General features: G+C 38.5%; 1 protein-coding gene across 7 annotated transcripts in view; it reads left to right on the top strand.

The window, feature by feature from the left end:
* Positions 1-16,976, top strand: part of WDFY3 (WD repeat and FYVE domain containing 3) — a 242,829-nt gene that overhangs the window by 207,324 nt on the left and 18,529 nt on the right. For all 7 annotated transcript variants that reach the window (XM_074346631.1, XM_074346601.1, XM_074346645.1 and 4 more), the window contains 9 exons: positions 41-121; positions 2,649-2,703; positions 2,970-3,089; positions 4,776-4,893; positions 5,808-5,914; positions 7,800-7,953; positions 12,968-13,059; positions 13,286-13,498; positions 15,854-16,001. In XM_074346631.1, coding sequence (XP_074202732.1) covers positions 41-121; positions 2,649-2,703; positions 2,970-3,089; positions 4,776-4,893; positions 5,808-5,914; positions 7,800-7,953; positions 12,968-13,059; positions 13,286-13,498; positions 15,854-16,001 — 1,088 coding nt within the window. The remainder of the gene's footprint in view (positions 1-40; positions 122-2,648; positions 2,704-2,969; positions 3,090-4,775; positions 4,894-5,807; positions 5,915-7,799; positions 7,954-12,967; positions 13,060-13,285; positions 13,499-15,853; positions 16,002-16,976) is intronic.

Raw genomic sequence — 16,976 nt, 5'->3', positions numbered from 1 at the left:
AACGTCATTTCCAATTTTATCCTATTTTTAACTCTTCCAGATTTTTGGCTGTAGTGCCATCTCTAACTGACAGTTCAGAGTCAGTGTCTGGGCAACGACCAAACACAAGCGTGGAGCAGGGGTAAGTTGTTTGCTTCTTGCACATTACAGTTTAATAGTGAAATTAGGATCCTTTATATCTGGACAGTATTATTTAACATATTTAATGAGTGTTCCCCTCGCATCACCACAAACCCTGGTGGTTTGCAGAAAAATTTTTAAATACCGAAAACTAAAAAGGAAAAAGAAAATGTGTGCATGATCATTCATGTCAAATCAGTGCTCACATTTCAATCAATTCCCTTCTGATCTTTTAAGCATGCATATATTCCTGTGTGCACAATTGAGTCCATACTGTAAATACAGATTTTTATTCTGCTCTGTTCAGTGTTACATGTAAATATTGCTCCTGCCTTTAAAAATTCTTTAGAAACTGTGCTTTCATAGATATATGAAGCACTCTCTTTTTGGATAGTTCATCTTTATCAGGTTTCTTTTTTATAATAATGTGAATGTAATACTTCATTACTTTTTTTAGGATAAAGTCCCCTTAGTAAAGTGGTATGAATTTTAAGGCTCTTAATACACAAAGCCAACTAGATTTCTTTAAAAATTATACACGTCTGTATTCCACCGTTAGTGGATAAGTTTGCTTATCTCAGTAGATGCTTATCAGCTTTTTATATTTACTTTTTAATTTTTACTGATTTTAGAAAACACTTTGTTTTTAAATGTGCATTATTTTCATATTAATAATTTTGAGCCCTGTACTTATTTGTTAGCCATTTAAAATTATCATTTACAAATTATGTATAACTTTTGCCCATTTCTTTCCACTGAGTTCTTTATTGTTGGTTGTGTTGGGAATTTGATTTTTTTTTTTGAGATAAAATTGACATTATATTAGTTTCAGGTGTACAATATAATGAGTCAGTATTTGTATATATTGTGAAATAAGGACCTCACTGAGTCTAGTTATCATCTTCTCTGACTTCCTGTCATCAGTGTGTGTGGGATTTTTCTATAATAGTGTATTACTCCTTTGCTTGTCGTATTTGTTGCAAATTTCCAAGTTTTTCTCTTAAATCTTTTTTTTGACATTTAAATTTAAACTTCTGTTTTTGTGTGTTCTATCAGTCGTTCCTTTGTGCTCTTTTCAGCTGCTTTTACTCTTAGGAAATCCTTTTGGGTGATATAGCCATTTCAAGAATCCATATACCCAGCTTCATTCACAGTCAGTCAGAACTGGTAGCCCTTTATAATCCACTGGGAAAGAAGCAGAGCTTTGGGGCTACAGATTAATTGTTACAGCATGCAAGAAAATGACCTGAAAACTTCACTGGGGAGCCTGTGATTTGTCAATAAAATTTGATTCCAGCCTGTATGCCTCTAAATATATTTGTGTATTTCTGTTTTAGTTGTTGCTTGTATTTTTCTTTAGCTGAGGTTTAACAAATACAAATGCTGCATATATGCTTTCGTTAACCTCAGACATGTGTTCTGTTCCTAATCACTTGTGCTGCTGTTAAGATAAATACAGGAAGTGAAAGTCTCCCTTAAAGCATATTGAGCCTTTTTCTACTTGTAAGCAAGTTGCTGGTCCTTTGCCTGCCTGAATAATCTTCAGCTTGCTGTTTCATTGTTCTTACTACTTTCTGTGCTGAACTGGCAGTTCTTAAAGAACTTCTCAAAGCTCAAAGGCAAGGAGCAGAAATTCATTTCCAACTTAAATCTTCTTTTCAATTGTTCCCTTTCTTATAAAGTTAAGAAATGATCATAGCTCTTTTTTCAGGGAGGGTATCCTATACATTCAATTTGCCTGAAGGGAAGAATTTATCTAGAAGTGAAAAGTGGTATCTATACTATTGAGCTAGACATGTTTATGAACTAAGGTTTACAGATCTCTTAATTTCCTTTCAGACAATAAAATATATAATTAAGTGCTTTCCTGCTGGTTCAGTGGTCAATTCATAATATTCAAATTACTAATTATCAGTATTATAAAGCTGTTAAACCCCAAGGGTTTTATAGCATTCTAGGAAAGTCTGCTATAGGAAAAAGTCCATAATTTTCTGAACAGCAATAACTTTCCTGTCATAAAATATTCCTATTTTGAATCGCTTTTTCAACATCTCGTTTAGATGTACTATGCACCTGCTATGTACAAAATATTGAATGCTGTATCAGTTATTCCAATTCAATGTCTTTACATCAGTTTATATAGGGATTGTTGTAAAAGGTAGGCAGTTGAACTGCATCAATGTTTTTTGGACTCATTTGCCATGACCCACAGTAAGAAAAAATATACACTACACTGCATCCCAAGACACACAAACTTAGTTATAAATAGTAAAATAAAATTCACAGAAAATTCTTTTTCTTAGTATATGTAATGCCTTCTGATGTTCTCTATTTTCTTCTATTCGATTCTGTTATTTCATATTTCAAAATGCTGATCACAACCCACTAAACTGATTTCATGACCCACTAATAGATTGTACTTCATAGTTTGAAAAATTCTTGGACCAGTTGACTTAAAATTTGTAACTTTGTAATTACTCAGATTTAAAATTATATTGCTTGCAATTTATGTAATTTATCATTTGTAGATCTGGGTTGCTTAGCACTCTGGTTGGAGAGAAGTCTGTGACTCAGAGATGGGAGGTAAGCTTAATGAAAATGCAAAACTTCCTTCGTAATTTGTAGTTAGAAGGTATAAGTCACACAGTTAAAAGCACTTTAATAAATTACAAATATATACCATAGAAAAAATGTTTCACTTTTGTTCTTTTTAGGGAAAAAAATGTTTTGTTGTTTTGAAATCTGTAAGAAACTGTCCTTTACCTCATTTTGCCTATAAATTTTTGAAAAGTGAACATAGTCGAAATAATTGATTGCTTTAAAATAAATCTCTATTTATCTTTCCCAAGAGAGGTGAAATCAGCAACTTTCAGTATTTAATGCACTTGAACACTTTGGCTGGCAGATCATATAATGACCTCATGCAGTATCCTGTCTTCCCCTGGATCCTTGCAGATTACGACTCAGAGGTAAATCTCAAATCATTCTGTGTAAGTGGGACACATTTTCAAAGTAATTAAAAGATACTGCACTAGCTCAGATATTTGATTTGCTTTATAGTTTAGAGTTCTCAACAGGACTTACTCCAAGAAGATGAGAAGAGTTTTGGGTTAGACTTGTACAAAGTTTGGATACTTGACCAGCTTCTTGGATATTCATGATATCCATCTGATTTCCTCAAGTGCTGATAAATTTGTATCCACTGGAGGATGTCACCGTCCTCTGCACTGCAGCCAGCTTCAGAAACAAATCTAAGTCATCCTTCTGTTTAAAATTATTCCATGAATCATCATCACAGTTTGGAGAAAATTTTAAAACCTCAGTGTAACACCCTATACAAAGTAGCTCCTGCATATGTAGCCCTCCTGTACTCCCAGGACTGCTGTTCTGGGCTACCCTGTTCTCTCTCTCTCTCCCCCTCTCTTTCTCTGTCTCTCTCTCATCAGCTCTGCACTTGCTGCCCTCCCTGCCTGGACTTCTCCCCAGGCCTGTGCTCATCTTCTCCCCAACTGGCGTGTCCCTCTGGGTAGCTTTATTTCATCCTGCAGGACACACTCAGTTTCACTTCCAGGGAGCCTTCTGGCCCTTCTCTCCTCTTCCTTCTCCCTCTGTTCCTGTGCCTCCTGGTAGCTGTATCATGCTGCTTTCTTTTACAGCATGCCGTAGTCATGATTTTGTCTGACCTTACTCAGCCGTGAGGTCCTAGAACACAAAGACTGTCTTACATAGCTCTTAAGTCCCACCCTCTAGAGCACTGCCCAGTACTTAGGATACACTTTAATCTTTATTGAAATAACTGAAAAAAGTATAAATGAGTTGTTTTGCATGCAGATTTTCAGAGGAAAAATACTAACTTGACTTATATTGATAAATGTGGATCAGTTTCTCCTCTCCAAGACTTTAAAAATACAAGTTGGCAAAATTGGTGGGTTGTGATGCCCTAGGAAAAGGACACAAATTAGGTATCCCATGGGTACATACTTCAAATTTCTCCTTTTAAAACCCTCAGGAGGTAAATTTTGGTTTACTTTTAAATATATGAATTAGGTCAACTAGAGATGAGCTTTTAAAATAATCTCTGGTAGACTGAAAGAATCCATTTCATTTGGAAGTCACTTGATCTGGTATGATTGGAGGCAAATGAATTTCTCTGCAAATTACAAGTGCTCTAGTTTATTTTACTTCCTGTTCACCTCTAAGAAGAAGATGCTCAGAGGTGAAGTTGAAGTGAAACAGGGGAAGAGGGGGACAGGGCAGAAAGATTTGATCTCCAATTATGTGGGTGATGGAGGATAAAGATGAATTGGAGCTTTCATGCCCAGTCTCCTGCTGTGCCCTTGCCGAAACTGGGAAGGGCTTTCCCTCTTACTCCTCGTTTTCAAACCTAGATCCTGAGGGCCTTCCTCTGTGAATACTTAATTTCCAAAACAGTTGTCTTCAAACTGAACCAGTTAACAAACTGCCATGTGCCTGTCTGCACAGTATAGATAACCAGTAGGTGCGTGGCATTGCCTTGGAGTCCAGTTCTGCTGGTGCAACACTGTAGGTACTAGCACACTTATTAACCGTCACTGTCTGCTATCGCCATTGTGTCTACGTTGGTGAGAATAGTGGGTGCATAGTAATTCGGAGTTGGGTTTCTCTTTGCATTTTAGGAGGTAGATCTTACTAATCCCAAGACATTTAGAAACCTGGCTAAGCCGATGGGAGCACAGACAGATGAACGATTAGCTCAGTATAAGAAGCGATACAAAGACTGGGAAGATCCTAATGGTGAGTAATTTTCTTGTCATGGGATTTTGTACACGTTTCTAAAGTAAGCTATTATCAGTGGTCTGACGCCCTTGTGTCTTTGCCTGAATTGCTTATCTATCATCGGTATATGTTACATATGCACGCATATACACAACTGTCAGAGTAGAAAAATCAGGTTTTGCTTGCCAACTGATGGCCATGCTTAGAAGGCATTTTTAAGGTATCTTGTCAGGTATTGACAGAAAACTATGTGTGTGTGCTCGGTGTAGGGCAGAAATTTCCCATCATTGTATCTCTAATCGTTTTTAAGCTGGGAACCACACTTCCCTTTACTGACTCTCAGTTTTATTGAGACACTTTTTATAACCCTTTTGCATTAAAAAATAATAATTGACTACCTTCTAAAATACTAGTTTCCTACTTAGGATTTATTGTGTTTAATGTTTATCATGTGTCCCCTTCAAACAGGCAAAACAAACAAAGGAGAAAAAAACTAAGTGTGTGGAATCTTTATTTTTCCTTGCCAAGGAAAGTATGTCAAAAATTGCATGACATTAATAGATTTAGAGAAATATTTAGCAATGCAAAACCAGAACCTAATGACAAGTTGCTATATGTAAATATCCTGCCTTAGTCGAAGATTGTTTGCTACTAAGGGTTATCTATTCCAGTAGGCCTCAAAACATAAATTGCTAGATGTGCTCAGTTTGAGAGAAAGGCACAGAATTACACTAAATTGGATAACCGCCAAATATATGTGTGGGGTTGCAGTGTCAGGATAAAATTTTTATGCTGCAAATGCTGACACTAACTTGCACTTGGTGTCACAGTTGTCACATACAGTAGTAGCGTTTTCAAGTCTGTTAATGAATACCAATTTTATTTTTCATGTTTACCCTTTCATTTTCAATTATACTTTATTTTTTGTCCAGGAGAAACTCCAGCCTACCACTATGGGACCCACTATTCATCTGCAATGATTGTGGCTTCATACCTAGTAAGGATGGAGCCCTTCACGCAGATATTCCTAAGGCTACAGGTAAAAGTTTAGAGGTTCTGCATTTTATTCAAGCCTTCTATTAAAACTGTTGCTTTTATTTTAAATGTTGTTATCTTGCCTGATAAGAAGCCTCATGAAGTTCTAGTCATAAAAGTAGTCACACATAGTTAAACTGGAATTTCACTCATCCAAAATTAATAAATAAACTAGAATTTGTTTACATAAACAAGTGCCAGGGTCTTTTCAATCAAATAAGTAGACAGTACGTGTTTTCAGGCCAGGAGGTAGATGGAATTCAGCTGTAACTGGTTGAATTCAACAAACACTTTAAAAAGATAAATACAGTCCAGCTCAGTTGCTGTCTTTATTGCTTTTCTCCACTTTCTCTTTCATTTATTCAGCAGATATTTATTGAGTACCTACTGAGTGCCATGTACCGTTCTAGGTGCTTGAAGGACATCAGTGAATAAAGACAAAAGCCCTGCTTTGTGGAATTTACATATTTTAGTTGAGAGAGACAAACATTCTAAGTATATTGCAAAGTATTTTAGAATGTGACAAACACAGATAAGGGGAAGAGGATGGGATGTATGGGGATGGGGGGGTGGAGGAGGACATTATGCAGTTTTTTGTTTTGGGGGGTTTTTTTCTGTATGTATATTTTTATTGAAGTATAGTCAGTTTACAGTGTGTCCATTTCTGGTGTACAACATAGTATTTCAGTCATATATGAACATACATATATTCATTTTCATATTCTTTTTCAAGATATTGAATACATGAGATACTGAATATAGTTCCCTGTGCTGTATATTATAAACTTATGAACTTGTTAATTTTTGGTGGGGGGAGGTAATTAGATTTGTTTGTTTCTTTATTTGTTTGTGTGTTTAAATTGGGGGGTGGTAATTAGGTTTACTTATTTTTAGAGGAGGCACTGGGATTTGAACCCAGGACCTCGTGCATGCTAAGCATGTGCTCTAGCACTTGAGCTGTACCCTCCCCCCAATGCAGTTTTAGATAGAGTAGTCAGAGTAGGTCTCCTTGAAAGGTAACATGTGAACAGAAACTTGAAGGAGGTGAGGGAGTTACTCCTACGGACATCTGGAAAAAGTGTGTTCCAGGCAGAGAGAACAGCCCAGTGGGGGCCCTCAGTCAGGCATGTGCCGGAGATGTTTGGGAAACAGCGAGGAAGCCAGTATGTCTGGAGCAGAGTAACCGCAGGGGAAAGTGAGAGGGGATGAGGTCAAGAGAGGTAACGGGTCAAATTGTGGCAGGCCTTGGTGGACGTCAGCACTTTTCACACAGTGAACTTTATCCTGAAGACAGATACGCTGTGTTCACTCAGACACAGCACAGGGAGTTTGAGGAAGAGGGGAGGATGTATCTGTGAGGCTCTATAAACAAAAGAAAGCCCTTTTCTATTTGAATTCGTTTTGTCAGTCTGTGATTTTCTTGATCACCTTCCTGGTTCTCCACTTAATTCTCATTGGTATGAGAACTTGAATAACATGTTAACTTATAAAATTAGTCAAGCACATGTATAACCGGAGTATTTCCAGCTGTAGATGGCTACTGGAGAAACTTTTTTTAGAAGAGCATCATCAAACAATGAAAGAATTCCTGTTTCCTTATAGTCCTGCTCTTTCTCCAAAAACTAATCTTTTTTTTTTTTAATGACTTTTTTAAGTCTGTATTTGGATTTCACCTGGATACAAAGCAAGGGCACCTTTGTAAGCAGTGCCCCCCAAAATAGTTAATTTCTTTTTGTGATTATTTAAAATTTTGTGTATTTGACATAGGTTGATGGGAAATTGAATTGTCACCAAACATACTTAGTTGGGGTTTTCAAGCCCTTGAGCTTGGATGCCCCGAGGTGGGAGCAGTTCTCTAACAGAGAGGTGCCTTCTCGTTCCGCCCGCAGGGAGGCCACTTCGACCTGGCTGACCGGATGTTTCACAGTGTGCGCGAGGCCTGGTATTCAGCATCAAAGCACAACATGGCAGACGTAAAAGAACTTATCCCAGAATTTTTTTACTTACCAGAATTCCTATTCAATTCCAACAACTTTGATCTGGGTACGTAGTGCTACGGCACTCTTAGGAGTGTTAGCCAGGGAAACACCAAGTCACTTTCTGATGATTGTCTGCAGTACACACTCAGGTTGTTACTAAACTTGGATCCGTGGCAAAGCCAATCTCCTGACACTGGGTTGTGGTGAAGGAAACTACATTGTGTGTTTATTGCAGGGCCAAGCAAGGAAAACGGGCAGCTCATACTCAAAAGACTCCAACTCCCCAGTAATGGCTTTCAAGGAAGGGAGTCATTGTGAGGGATAGGGTCACGGGGAGTGTCATAGGCTTGTGCACAACTCTGAGATTGGTTGGTGGTGAGGTAATAGGAACCTCAGTCATCAGTCTTCTGGTTCCAACTGGTCTGGGGTCTACATACTGGTGGTTGTCATGTAAGTTAACTTCTTCCACCTGGTGGGGGTTTTAGTATCTGCAGAACAACTCAAGGGTATGGCTTAGGGTATTATCTATAGCCCTTGAGGAGGAACTAAAGGTCCTTGACTTTGTTTTATGGTTAAACTATTATTATTTTTCCTTGCTTAACTGTTTTCCTTTGTTTCTGCATTTTCTCAGTTCTCTGATTAAATTTGCTCTTTAGAACTCAGGGAAGTCCTCAGAGGCTAAAGTGTTTTTGCAAACAAGAGGCAGGGGACATAGGATGGGGTTGGGGGACTGGGACTTGTCCTTGGGAAGACCCTGCAGGTTCCTGCTCAGTTTCTATTTCCTTGTGGTTTCAGCTGCTATTAATTACAACAGGGTGTATGAGAGTAAATATATCAAAGAAAAACAGATTTATGCCCCAAAATAGCTGATTTAAACGTAGGGTCTTGGGGAAATTTTTAAATTTGGCACGGATTACATCAAATGGTCAGAATATCATTATTTCATTGAAAACAAAGGTGAGGTGAAGTTTTACTTGAAAATTAATGTGATTGAAACTAATAGCCAAGAGTGGCGTATCCAGATTGTTCATGTATAATTCACGTCTTTGGTATTGCCTGAGCCATTCTCAGTTTACACGCTCGCAGGTTTTAAAATTAGAATTGCAGAATAACTTTTAAGTAAATCCCTATTCTTCATCCTGTTAGGGTACTATTTTCTAGAAAAACAGAACCAAATCAACATTTATAAAAAGGAGAAAAATTTCCTCAGGACTCCACTCTCTTGATATTATCCAGCAGTTACAGGAAGTAGATTTGACTTTTTGGCTACAGTTTCTTGGAACACAGTTTGCTGACCTATGTTTCTGAATATTTATTTAACAACATATCAGAATTCCATTGTTTCATTTTAAAATATTTGTGCCAGATATTGTTCTGTTTTCATACTTTTTTCATGCCCTGTATCTTACTGTATTAAAGAGTTTAATATATAAGCTATTACTGTACTACCTCATAAAAGTTGTTAACAGAAAATTCAGAGAATATTCATATCTAATACATTTGAATGATTTTTCTTTTTAATAGAATTTTTATTTAATTGTCCATCAGGCAGCTCAAACCTTCTGAAATTATAGCTCCAGGTCCAAAGGGGAAAGTAAATGAGACTCCCTCCTAAGCCCCAGCACAAGTCCTGAAACTGAGTCTCATTACCTCTGATTGGGCTGGGAGCTCACTCTTGAGCAGCTGAAGATCCCAAGTTTAGGACGTTGAGTTGGAGAGAGTGGCAGTTCCTCAAAGGAATAGAGTAGATGCTGAACCGGGAAAACCATGAAACATGTACAAAACATTTGAATGTGGTACACATCAGTGTTTCATTATGTTCACTTATATTATTATATATATATTATTATATATTATATATATTATTCACCTTTGGAGAATGCTACTGTCTTCCTGGGGATACCACTTTCAAAGAGACAAATGCAGAGAGATGCAGAAAGACATACCCCTAATATTCCAGAAATACTCAATCCATTACAATAATCTATGTTGCAGGAATGTTCTAGCCAGACTACTTATGAACCCAACCAAATAATGTAATTTTAAATAAGTAGATTAGAGAAAGGTCCTATGTCTTTGTCATGCTCACCTTCATAACAAATCATCTTTCCCCTTGAAATCACACACTTTAAAAACTACTATTTTGCATATAAGAGCAAAAGCTATAAAACTCTTAAAAGAAAACGTAGAGGTAAATCTTCATGACCTTCAAGAGTACAAGAAAAAGGAACAAAAAAAAAAGATAAATTGGACTTTATCAGAATTTAAAACTTCTGCATCCAAGAGTGTTATAAAGAAACTGAAAAGAAAACCTACAAATCAAAGAAAGTATTTGCCAATGATATATCTTATGAGGATCTAGTATTCAGAATATAAATAACTCTACAACTCGACAGCAGTAAGATAAGCAACCCAATTAAAGGGGAAAAGGACCTTAACAGACATTTCTCCAAAGAGGCCAATAAATGGCCAATAAGCATATGAAAAGATGCTTAACATCATTAGTCCTTAGGGAAATGCAAATCAAAACCACAGTGAGGTGCCACTTCACATCCACTAGAATGGCTATAATGAAAAAACACCCCACACAAATGGAAAATGACAAGGGCTGGTAAGGATGTGGAGAGAGTAGAACCTTCACGTGTTGCTGGTCGGAATGCAAAGTGGTTCAGCACTATGAGAAGCAGTTTGGTGGTTCCTCAAAAAGTGAAACATTGAATTGCCATGTGACCAATTAATTCTACTCCAGTAATTGTCCAAAAGAACTAAAAATAGGAACTAAACAAAGACTTGTACACATTCTTAGCAGCAGCATTCACGATAGCCAGGTGGTAGAAACAGCCCACATATCTATCAGTGGATAAACAAATTGTGGAATATACATATAATGGAATATTATTCAGCCACAAAAAGATATGAAGCAGTGATAAACACAACAGTGTGAATGAATGTCAAAAACACTACAGTAAGTGAAAGAAGCCAGACATAAAAGGTGACATAATACATGGTTCCATTTGCATGGTCTGTCCAGAATGGGTCAGTCCTTAGAGACAGAACTTACATTGGTGGTTACCAGGGATCACTGGTTTCAGGGGGTTGAAAGAATGGGGAGCAGCTGCTTAATTGGCTTCAGATTTCTTTTGGTTGTAATGAAAAAATCTTAGGACTGGATGGACAATATTGTGCACTGAAATGCCATGGAATTTGTTCACTTTAAAATGGTTAATTTTATGTTGCATGAATTTTACCTCAGTATGAAGAAAACCAAACAAAACACTGTCTCTCCACCTAGAAAAGATAGTAAATGATATAGAAGAAAGAGCACTTAGGTTTTTTCCCCTGACTCTGGAACGAGTAACATTCACCAATGGTCTTCTTTTTACACCCTTGGATATAGACGGAGGAGTACTAACTACACAGCAGCAGAACCAGACCAGGAGTTTTCTACAGACTGTTCCCTTTAATTGACATTTTTAAATTGCAGATAGCGCTGATGAAATAAAATTACATCACACAGTATTTAGGGATTATGAGCTAATTTTTGAAAAGTAGATTGTATCTCAGGTACCCTGGGGATTATTACTTGCTTCTTACTATCAAAAAATTGGGCCCAGAGGGCATTTCAAGGTGAGTAGAGTAAGGATGTGAAAGAAGGGGGAAGAGCTGTAATAACTTGATTGTTTCATTTTTTTAATTATATGGTGATTTTTCCAACCAAGTCAAGACATTCCTTTAAACAGTAAAGTAATTTTTTTTTATCTCTCACTTAATATCACATTGTAAATAAGCCATCAGATTACAATGATGAAAACAAGATTGCTTCTCGGGAAGTGTTTTTATTGGCCCCTACTTGGAACTGCCTTTGTGTTCTAAAATTTGAACAATTATACTTCTCTATGAAAATTTCAAATACAGCTATTTATCTAACCAACCACTGTTAAGCTAGTGAGTCAACATTATTACTTATAAAGTCATATTTTACAATGATCATCTGATTTGTACCTAGGAAAACTCTGTAAGCTGAAGTTTTTTATGTTATTTCAAAAAAAGAAGAAAAAATCCATTTCCTTAGATGCTAGTCCCATTTAATGTGTTTTGTTGTCAATAGATTTCATAGTAAATGATTTATTTAATATTTTAGAGATTATCTGGCTATGGCTTAAAATAGCAGTTTTATGTGCAATAAATATAACTTGTTTATGAATTATATCAACTTGAGGTTTTTGTTTATGCCAGGTAGCCCCCTAGTCTTTCCAAATGTTTTTTCTGTTAAATGATTCAACAGCAAAAAGTTACAGTTCCAGACTGTGTTTTTAATGAGCATCCTTGCAGCGACTTACGTGTGGGTTCTGCAGAGCTCTCGCGAGAACTTAGGGATCGTAAACAAGGAAACTGCATGTACTGCGGATGTTTTCAGGAGATTGTGGCACTTTACTTTACTCTTAAGCCAAGACTGCGTTCAGACTGAAAATGGCTGAGGATTTGGGTATTTTGCCTCTTCCGTGCGAATGGCAGACTTCTGTCCAAACAGCCGGACGAGAGATTCATTGTTGGTTAACTGCTCACCAAGCGTTAAGCATTATGGAACAGCCTAAGTGAACATTTTAGAGAAATTGTTGATGATTTCCATATGAAATCTTAAGTCTTAAGAGGACTGAATTGATTTGAGCAGTTTTTACAAACTCAAAACAGTAGCCCCATAAAATGTTTCATGAAGAAGTCCTGTGGCCAATTAAATGTCAGAAATGTTGTATCGTATCCCTCCTGGAGAAGAGCAGTGCCTCTGAGGAGTCTTGCAGGAAAGAAACCTGTCTAACCGCACATAACTTAGCATTTCTTGGAGTCATTTGACTGTGAGGGCCCCTCAGTTTTGCTGACATTTAGTAAATCTCCCCAAGGGAGCGCTCCAAGGAGCGGGCTTAGGGAAACATCGGAGTAGGTGATCTCTGAGGGTGCTTTCTGCTGGTAAAATTGTGTAGTCCTAGTAATGAATCGAACCCACTGTTTCTGTTACTTTAGTGTGAAGTTACGATTTGTCTCATTCTTTCATTTTCTTTTTAATGTATCCAATTACACAGGCTGTAAACAAAATGGCACCAAGCTTGGAGATGTCATCCTTCCTCCCTGGGCGAAAGGGGACCCGCGAGAATTCATCAGAGTGCACCGTGAGGTAATGCACGTGCACTTAGCAGTTGGACTGAGACGTCACTGGGTCACTGACCACTGTGCAAAGAGAGGACCTTGAGCCATGTAACACCTGTGTGTCTAAGTTACTAATGTTCTGTTTATATGATTTTTAGTTAGTTTAGTTCCTGTTGACTGCTGGTCAATTCTTTTACTTTCTAAAGAAGTGACAAAAGTCAGCCAGTGACTGAACCTGTGTTTTGAAATGACAGGCTTTGGAATGTGATTATGTGAGTGCCCATCTGCATGAGTGGATTGACTTAATCTTCGGCTATAAACAGCAAGGTCCTGCTGCAGTAGAAGCTGTAAATGTCTTCCATCATCTTTTTTATGAGGGCCAAGTGGATATCTACAACATAAATGACCCACTAAAGGAGACAGCCACCATAGGGTTCATTAATAACTTTGGTCAGATCCCTAAACAGGTATGGATGTGTTTTTCTTATCAATCTTTTGTTTCATTTTTCAAGCTCCATAATATTTATACAAATGGTAGATGACCAATAATAATTAAGTCTAGACTAACTTTCTAATTAAGAACCATAAATATCACTCAGTAGTTTCAGTAGGTTCCCAGGTTATTACTTTCTCCTCCCTTTTACAGTCCAGATAAATAGAAATTTTGTTGGTCAAAGAGGATTTTCCCTTGCGGACTAGTGCAGGGCATGCTTTCCAATACCTGCACAAGACATGGCCGGAGGACAGGAAGAGCTCGGTCAGGGAAGCACACGGAGCCATGGGGGCCAGCAGTGCACACCAAGATGGTTTTCCTGCCAAGGCCAGTAGGAAACCAATGCTGACTTTAAGCGTTGTCATACAGAGTCATAGTTAGACATTAAAGATCATTCTGGCCACAGTGTCACACATGCATGTCCTATAGGAGAGCTGCCAACTGAGGAGCAGGAAGCTGTCATAGTGGTTCAGGGAACAGATAGTGGTGGTTTGGATTAGATTATGGGTGCAGGTCTGATCAGTGCTTTGGTGTGAGAGTGCATTCCATTGGAACGCCTAGGACCGGCCCTGCACTGGCTGCTCCAGCCACCATCTGGAACCTGGAGAGGAGGACCCAGAGCTCAGCCTCTCAGCACCCAGGTGCTGTAGATCTCTCACCTGCAGCAATGAGCAAACCTCTGTTAAGGAACCTCATCCCTTCCTTCATGCCCACTGTCCAGGGCCCACCAGTAGGGTGGGCTGCACCAGAAGAAACTGCAGGACACTGCAGAAGGCATGCCGTTCCAGCCATTCAGACCACCATCTTTCTCCCAAGTGCCCTGCTTCTGCATTTTGGCCCCAACTATCCTTCTCTGTTACTGTATCAGACATCTCCCCTGGACTCCCTTTTTGTAGGTTAGCCAACTTTGAGGTTCCAGAGTTGACAGTTGGGAACACAGAACAATGGCAAGTCCTTGTGGAAAAGCGGGACAGCCCGAAACTGCACCGCTCACAGTGCATTCTGACTCCCAGTGCAGGAACCATGTTCACTTTTAAAGTGAAATGCTTGTTGACAAACTCCAATCATAGCTGATAGCTGAAGAACCTTGGTTAAACCTTTCGCTTTCTTGAGGGTTACAAGTGCAGGAACCATGTTTCATACCCTCGTGGAAACGAATCTTCTGACCACAACACATGCACCGCGGCAGGATTTTTGCTCCACTTTTGAGTTTAAGAGGCAGACAGTCTAGGAGACAGAGTTTGGATATAATGTATTTCTAGGACATTCCAGGGACTAACAGAGAGTACGTCCAAGTATAACCATCCTAGAATCATCTAAGCTCTGTGGTCACCATACTGATACATCTTTATAAACACTAGCCTGCCCTGCCCTTGGGTCTTCATATAAAGTTCTTCAGTAAATGTTCATGAACATGCTTTAAAGTATGTGGATCTTTTTATATAACTTCAGAATCTTGTCTCATTATTAACATTTATAGGAAATAACAGAATCCTGACACTATGCCCTGTACGTAGATAAAATGAGAATTGTATGTTTAAAGGTTTCAGGGCCTGAAATGTATATCTTCCTCTATACAAGGCATTTTTTCTATTTTTTCCTTCTGGGAATCCAGAAGGTCAAATTCACAAAGTGTGGTGGTGGTGTAGTCATCTTAAATCTCATTTTGTATAAGGTTTTCCAGCTATCTTCCTCAAACACCAGTTTTCCAACAGAAATGACTGCCTATTTTGAAGATCAACAGTATTTGAAAAATCATCTTAAACACATTGAAACACTGAACGGAAATGCCAAAGATACTCTTTTTCTTTTTCCCTCTACAACATCACTAAGTATAAAGAAGGCAACAATGTTCACACTATGTGTAGCGCCTAAAAGATACAGAAATGATGTCACATAGAGAAGGGCCCCATTAGAGCCAGAAGTAACCCAGTTAGAGGGAATGGGCCCTGCCCCCGGGAGCACAGAGTGGTATCAGGCTATAAAGAATTGGTTAATTTTAAACATCCCTAGAAAATAGTTGTCAATCAATTGCAGTTTGAGTAGATTAATTAACTTTTGAAAAATTATCATGAAATCAGTGTAGCACAGAGCATGGTGGTAACCCAAGCTTTAGTATCATAGTCCTGTCCCCACTTACCAAGGTGTGAGATTGTGGCAACCTTCTGAGCCTCTTGAAATTTCTCTTCCTCAGATGTTAACTGTGGTAATATAATATCTAATGGTTGTTGTGAAGCTTAAGTGAAATAACAGCATAATACCCGCCATACAAAAGGGCCTACTAAATGTTAGCCTTTGTTATAAAATATGTCACCTCCTCTCACCCCAGTTATTTAAGAAACCTCATCCACCAAAGCGAGTGAGGAGCCGACTCAACGGAGACAGTGCAGGACTCTCAGTCCCACCAGGATCCACCAGTGACAAGATCTTTTTTCATCATCTAGACAACCTGAGACCTTCTCTAACCCCTGTAAAAGGTAAAATCGCAGGAAATAAGCTTTTTTTCTTTTAAATAAGCGTTTGATTCATGATTCTGTGGGGTTATTTAATAATCCTAGTTTAGCAATAGCAAATTTGCTCTTCAGCAACAGTGTGATTTGTACTAAGTGCTAAATCACCAAATACTTGCTGAATTTTCTCCTTTCCCTTTTCTGTCTTCTTTTTTTCGCCTGTTGGATTTTGCATCTAAAAAACCTAAACAGGTCTCTCCTCTCTGCTAAGATAGTGAAGACTCTAATAGACCAAATCTTGCAGCTCAACTTTATATTCCACATGTGGAAAAACTTCTGTCATCTTCATTTACACACGTTCTACTAACTTAGGAATAGTAGTAAGAAGACAGCATTTTTAATATGCCAACTAAAAGCCTCTATCTTTCAACTAATGTTATTGTATGTTATCTAAAATTACTTTTCCAAATAGATTTTTTTTCCTTAGAATGAAAAAATGCTTTGTAATGCCTTGAAGTTGTCACTTAAATCCAAAAATTGGAGCAACAAAGTCTGGTGAATTGGATTGGCTACCAGCTCTTTGTCATTTGCCTCACTACAAAGACTCTGCCCTGTGCAAGCTCCAGCCACTGCCTGGGGAGGGTTTTGGAGCACTGGTGTGCTCAGCTGAGGTTGGGGCAGAGTGCGGCTTCTCGGGGAGCATCGTGGCCTCTCTGTGGGACGTCTAGGCCTGGGAGGTGCTGAAGACCTGGATTGGTTGCAAGTCTGTGCAGCATTCTGGGGAGCATCCCAGATCACTCTGCACAGCTCCAGGGGTCAAGAAGGCAGGACTGGGTACTAGGGGCCCAACCCAAGCAAGTGTCCAGAGACAGGAAGGCTGGAGGGAAGCCCAGCGAATCACTGGTCAGAATGGACATCTGCCCAGCAGGTCTGAGGAGAACTCAAAAGCTAAGCCCACAATCTAAGGTCATTTTGTCTTAATGTAGGTGTCAGGGTGCTTGA

Source organism: Camelus bactrianus, chromosome 2, assembly GCF_048773025.1.
Source record: "Camelus bactrianus isolate YW-2024 breed Bactrian camel chromosome 2, ASM4877302v1, whole genome shotgun sequence".
In the NCBI taxonomy this organism is placed as follows: Eukaryota; Metazoa; Chordata; class Mammalia; order Artiodactyla; family Camelidae; genus Camelus; species Camelus bactrianus.
The sequence above is the reverse complement of the archived record's forward strand: the minus strand, read 5'-3'. Positions and strand labels throughout refer to the sequence as shown.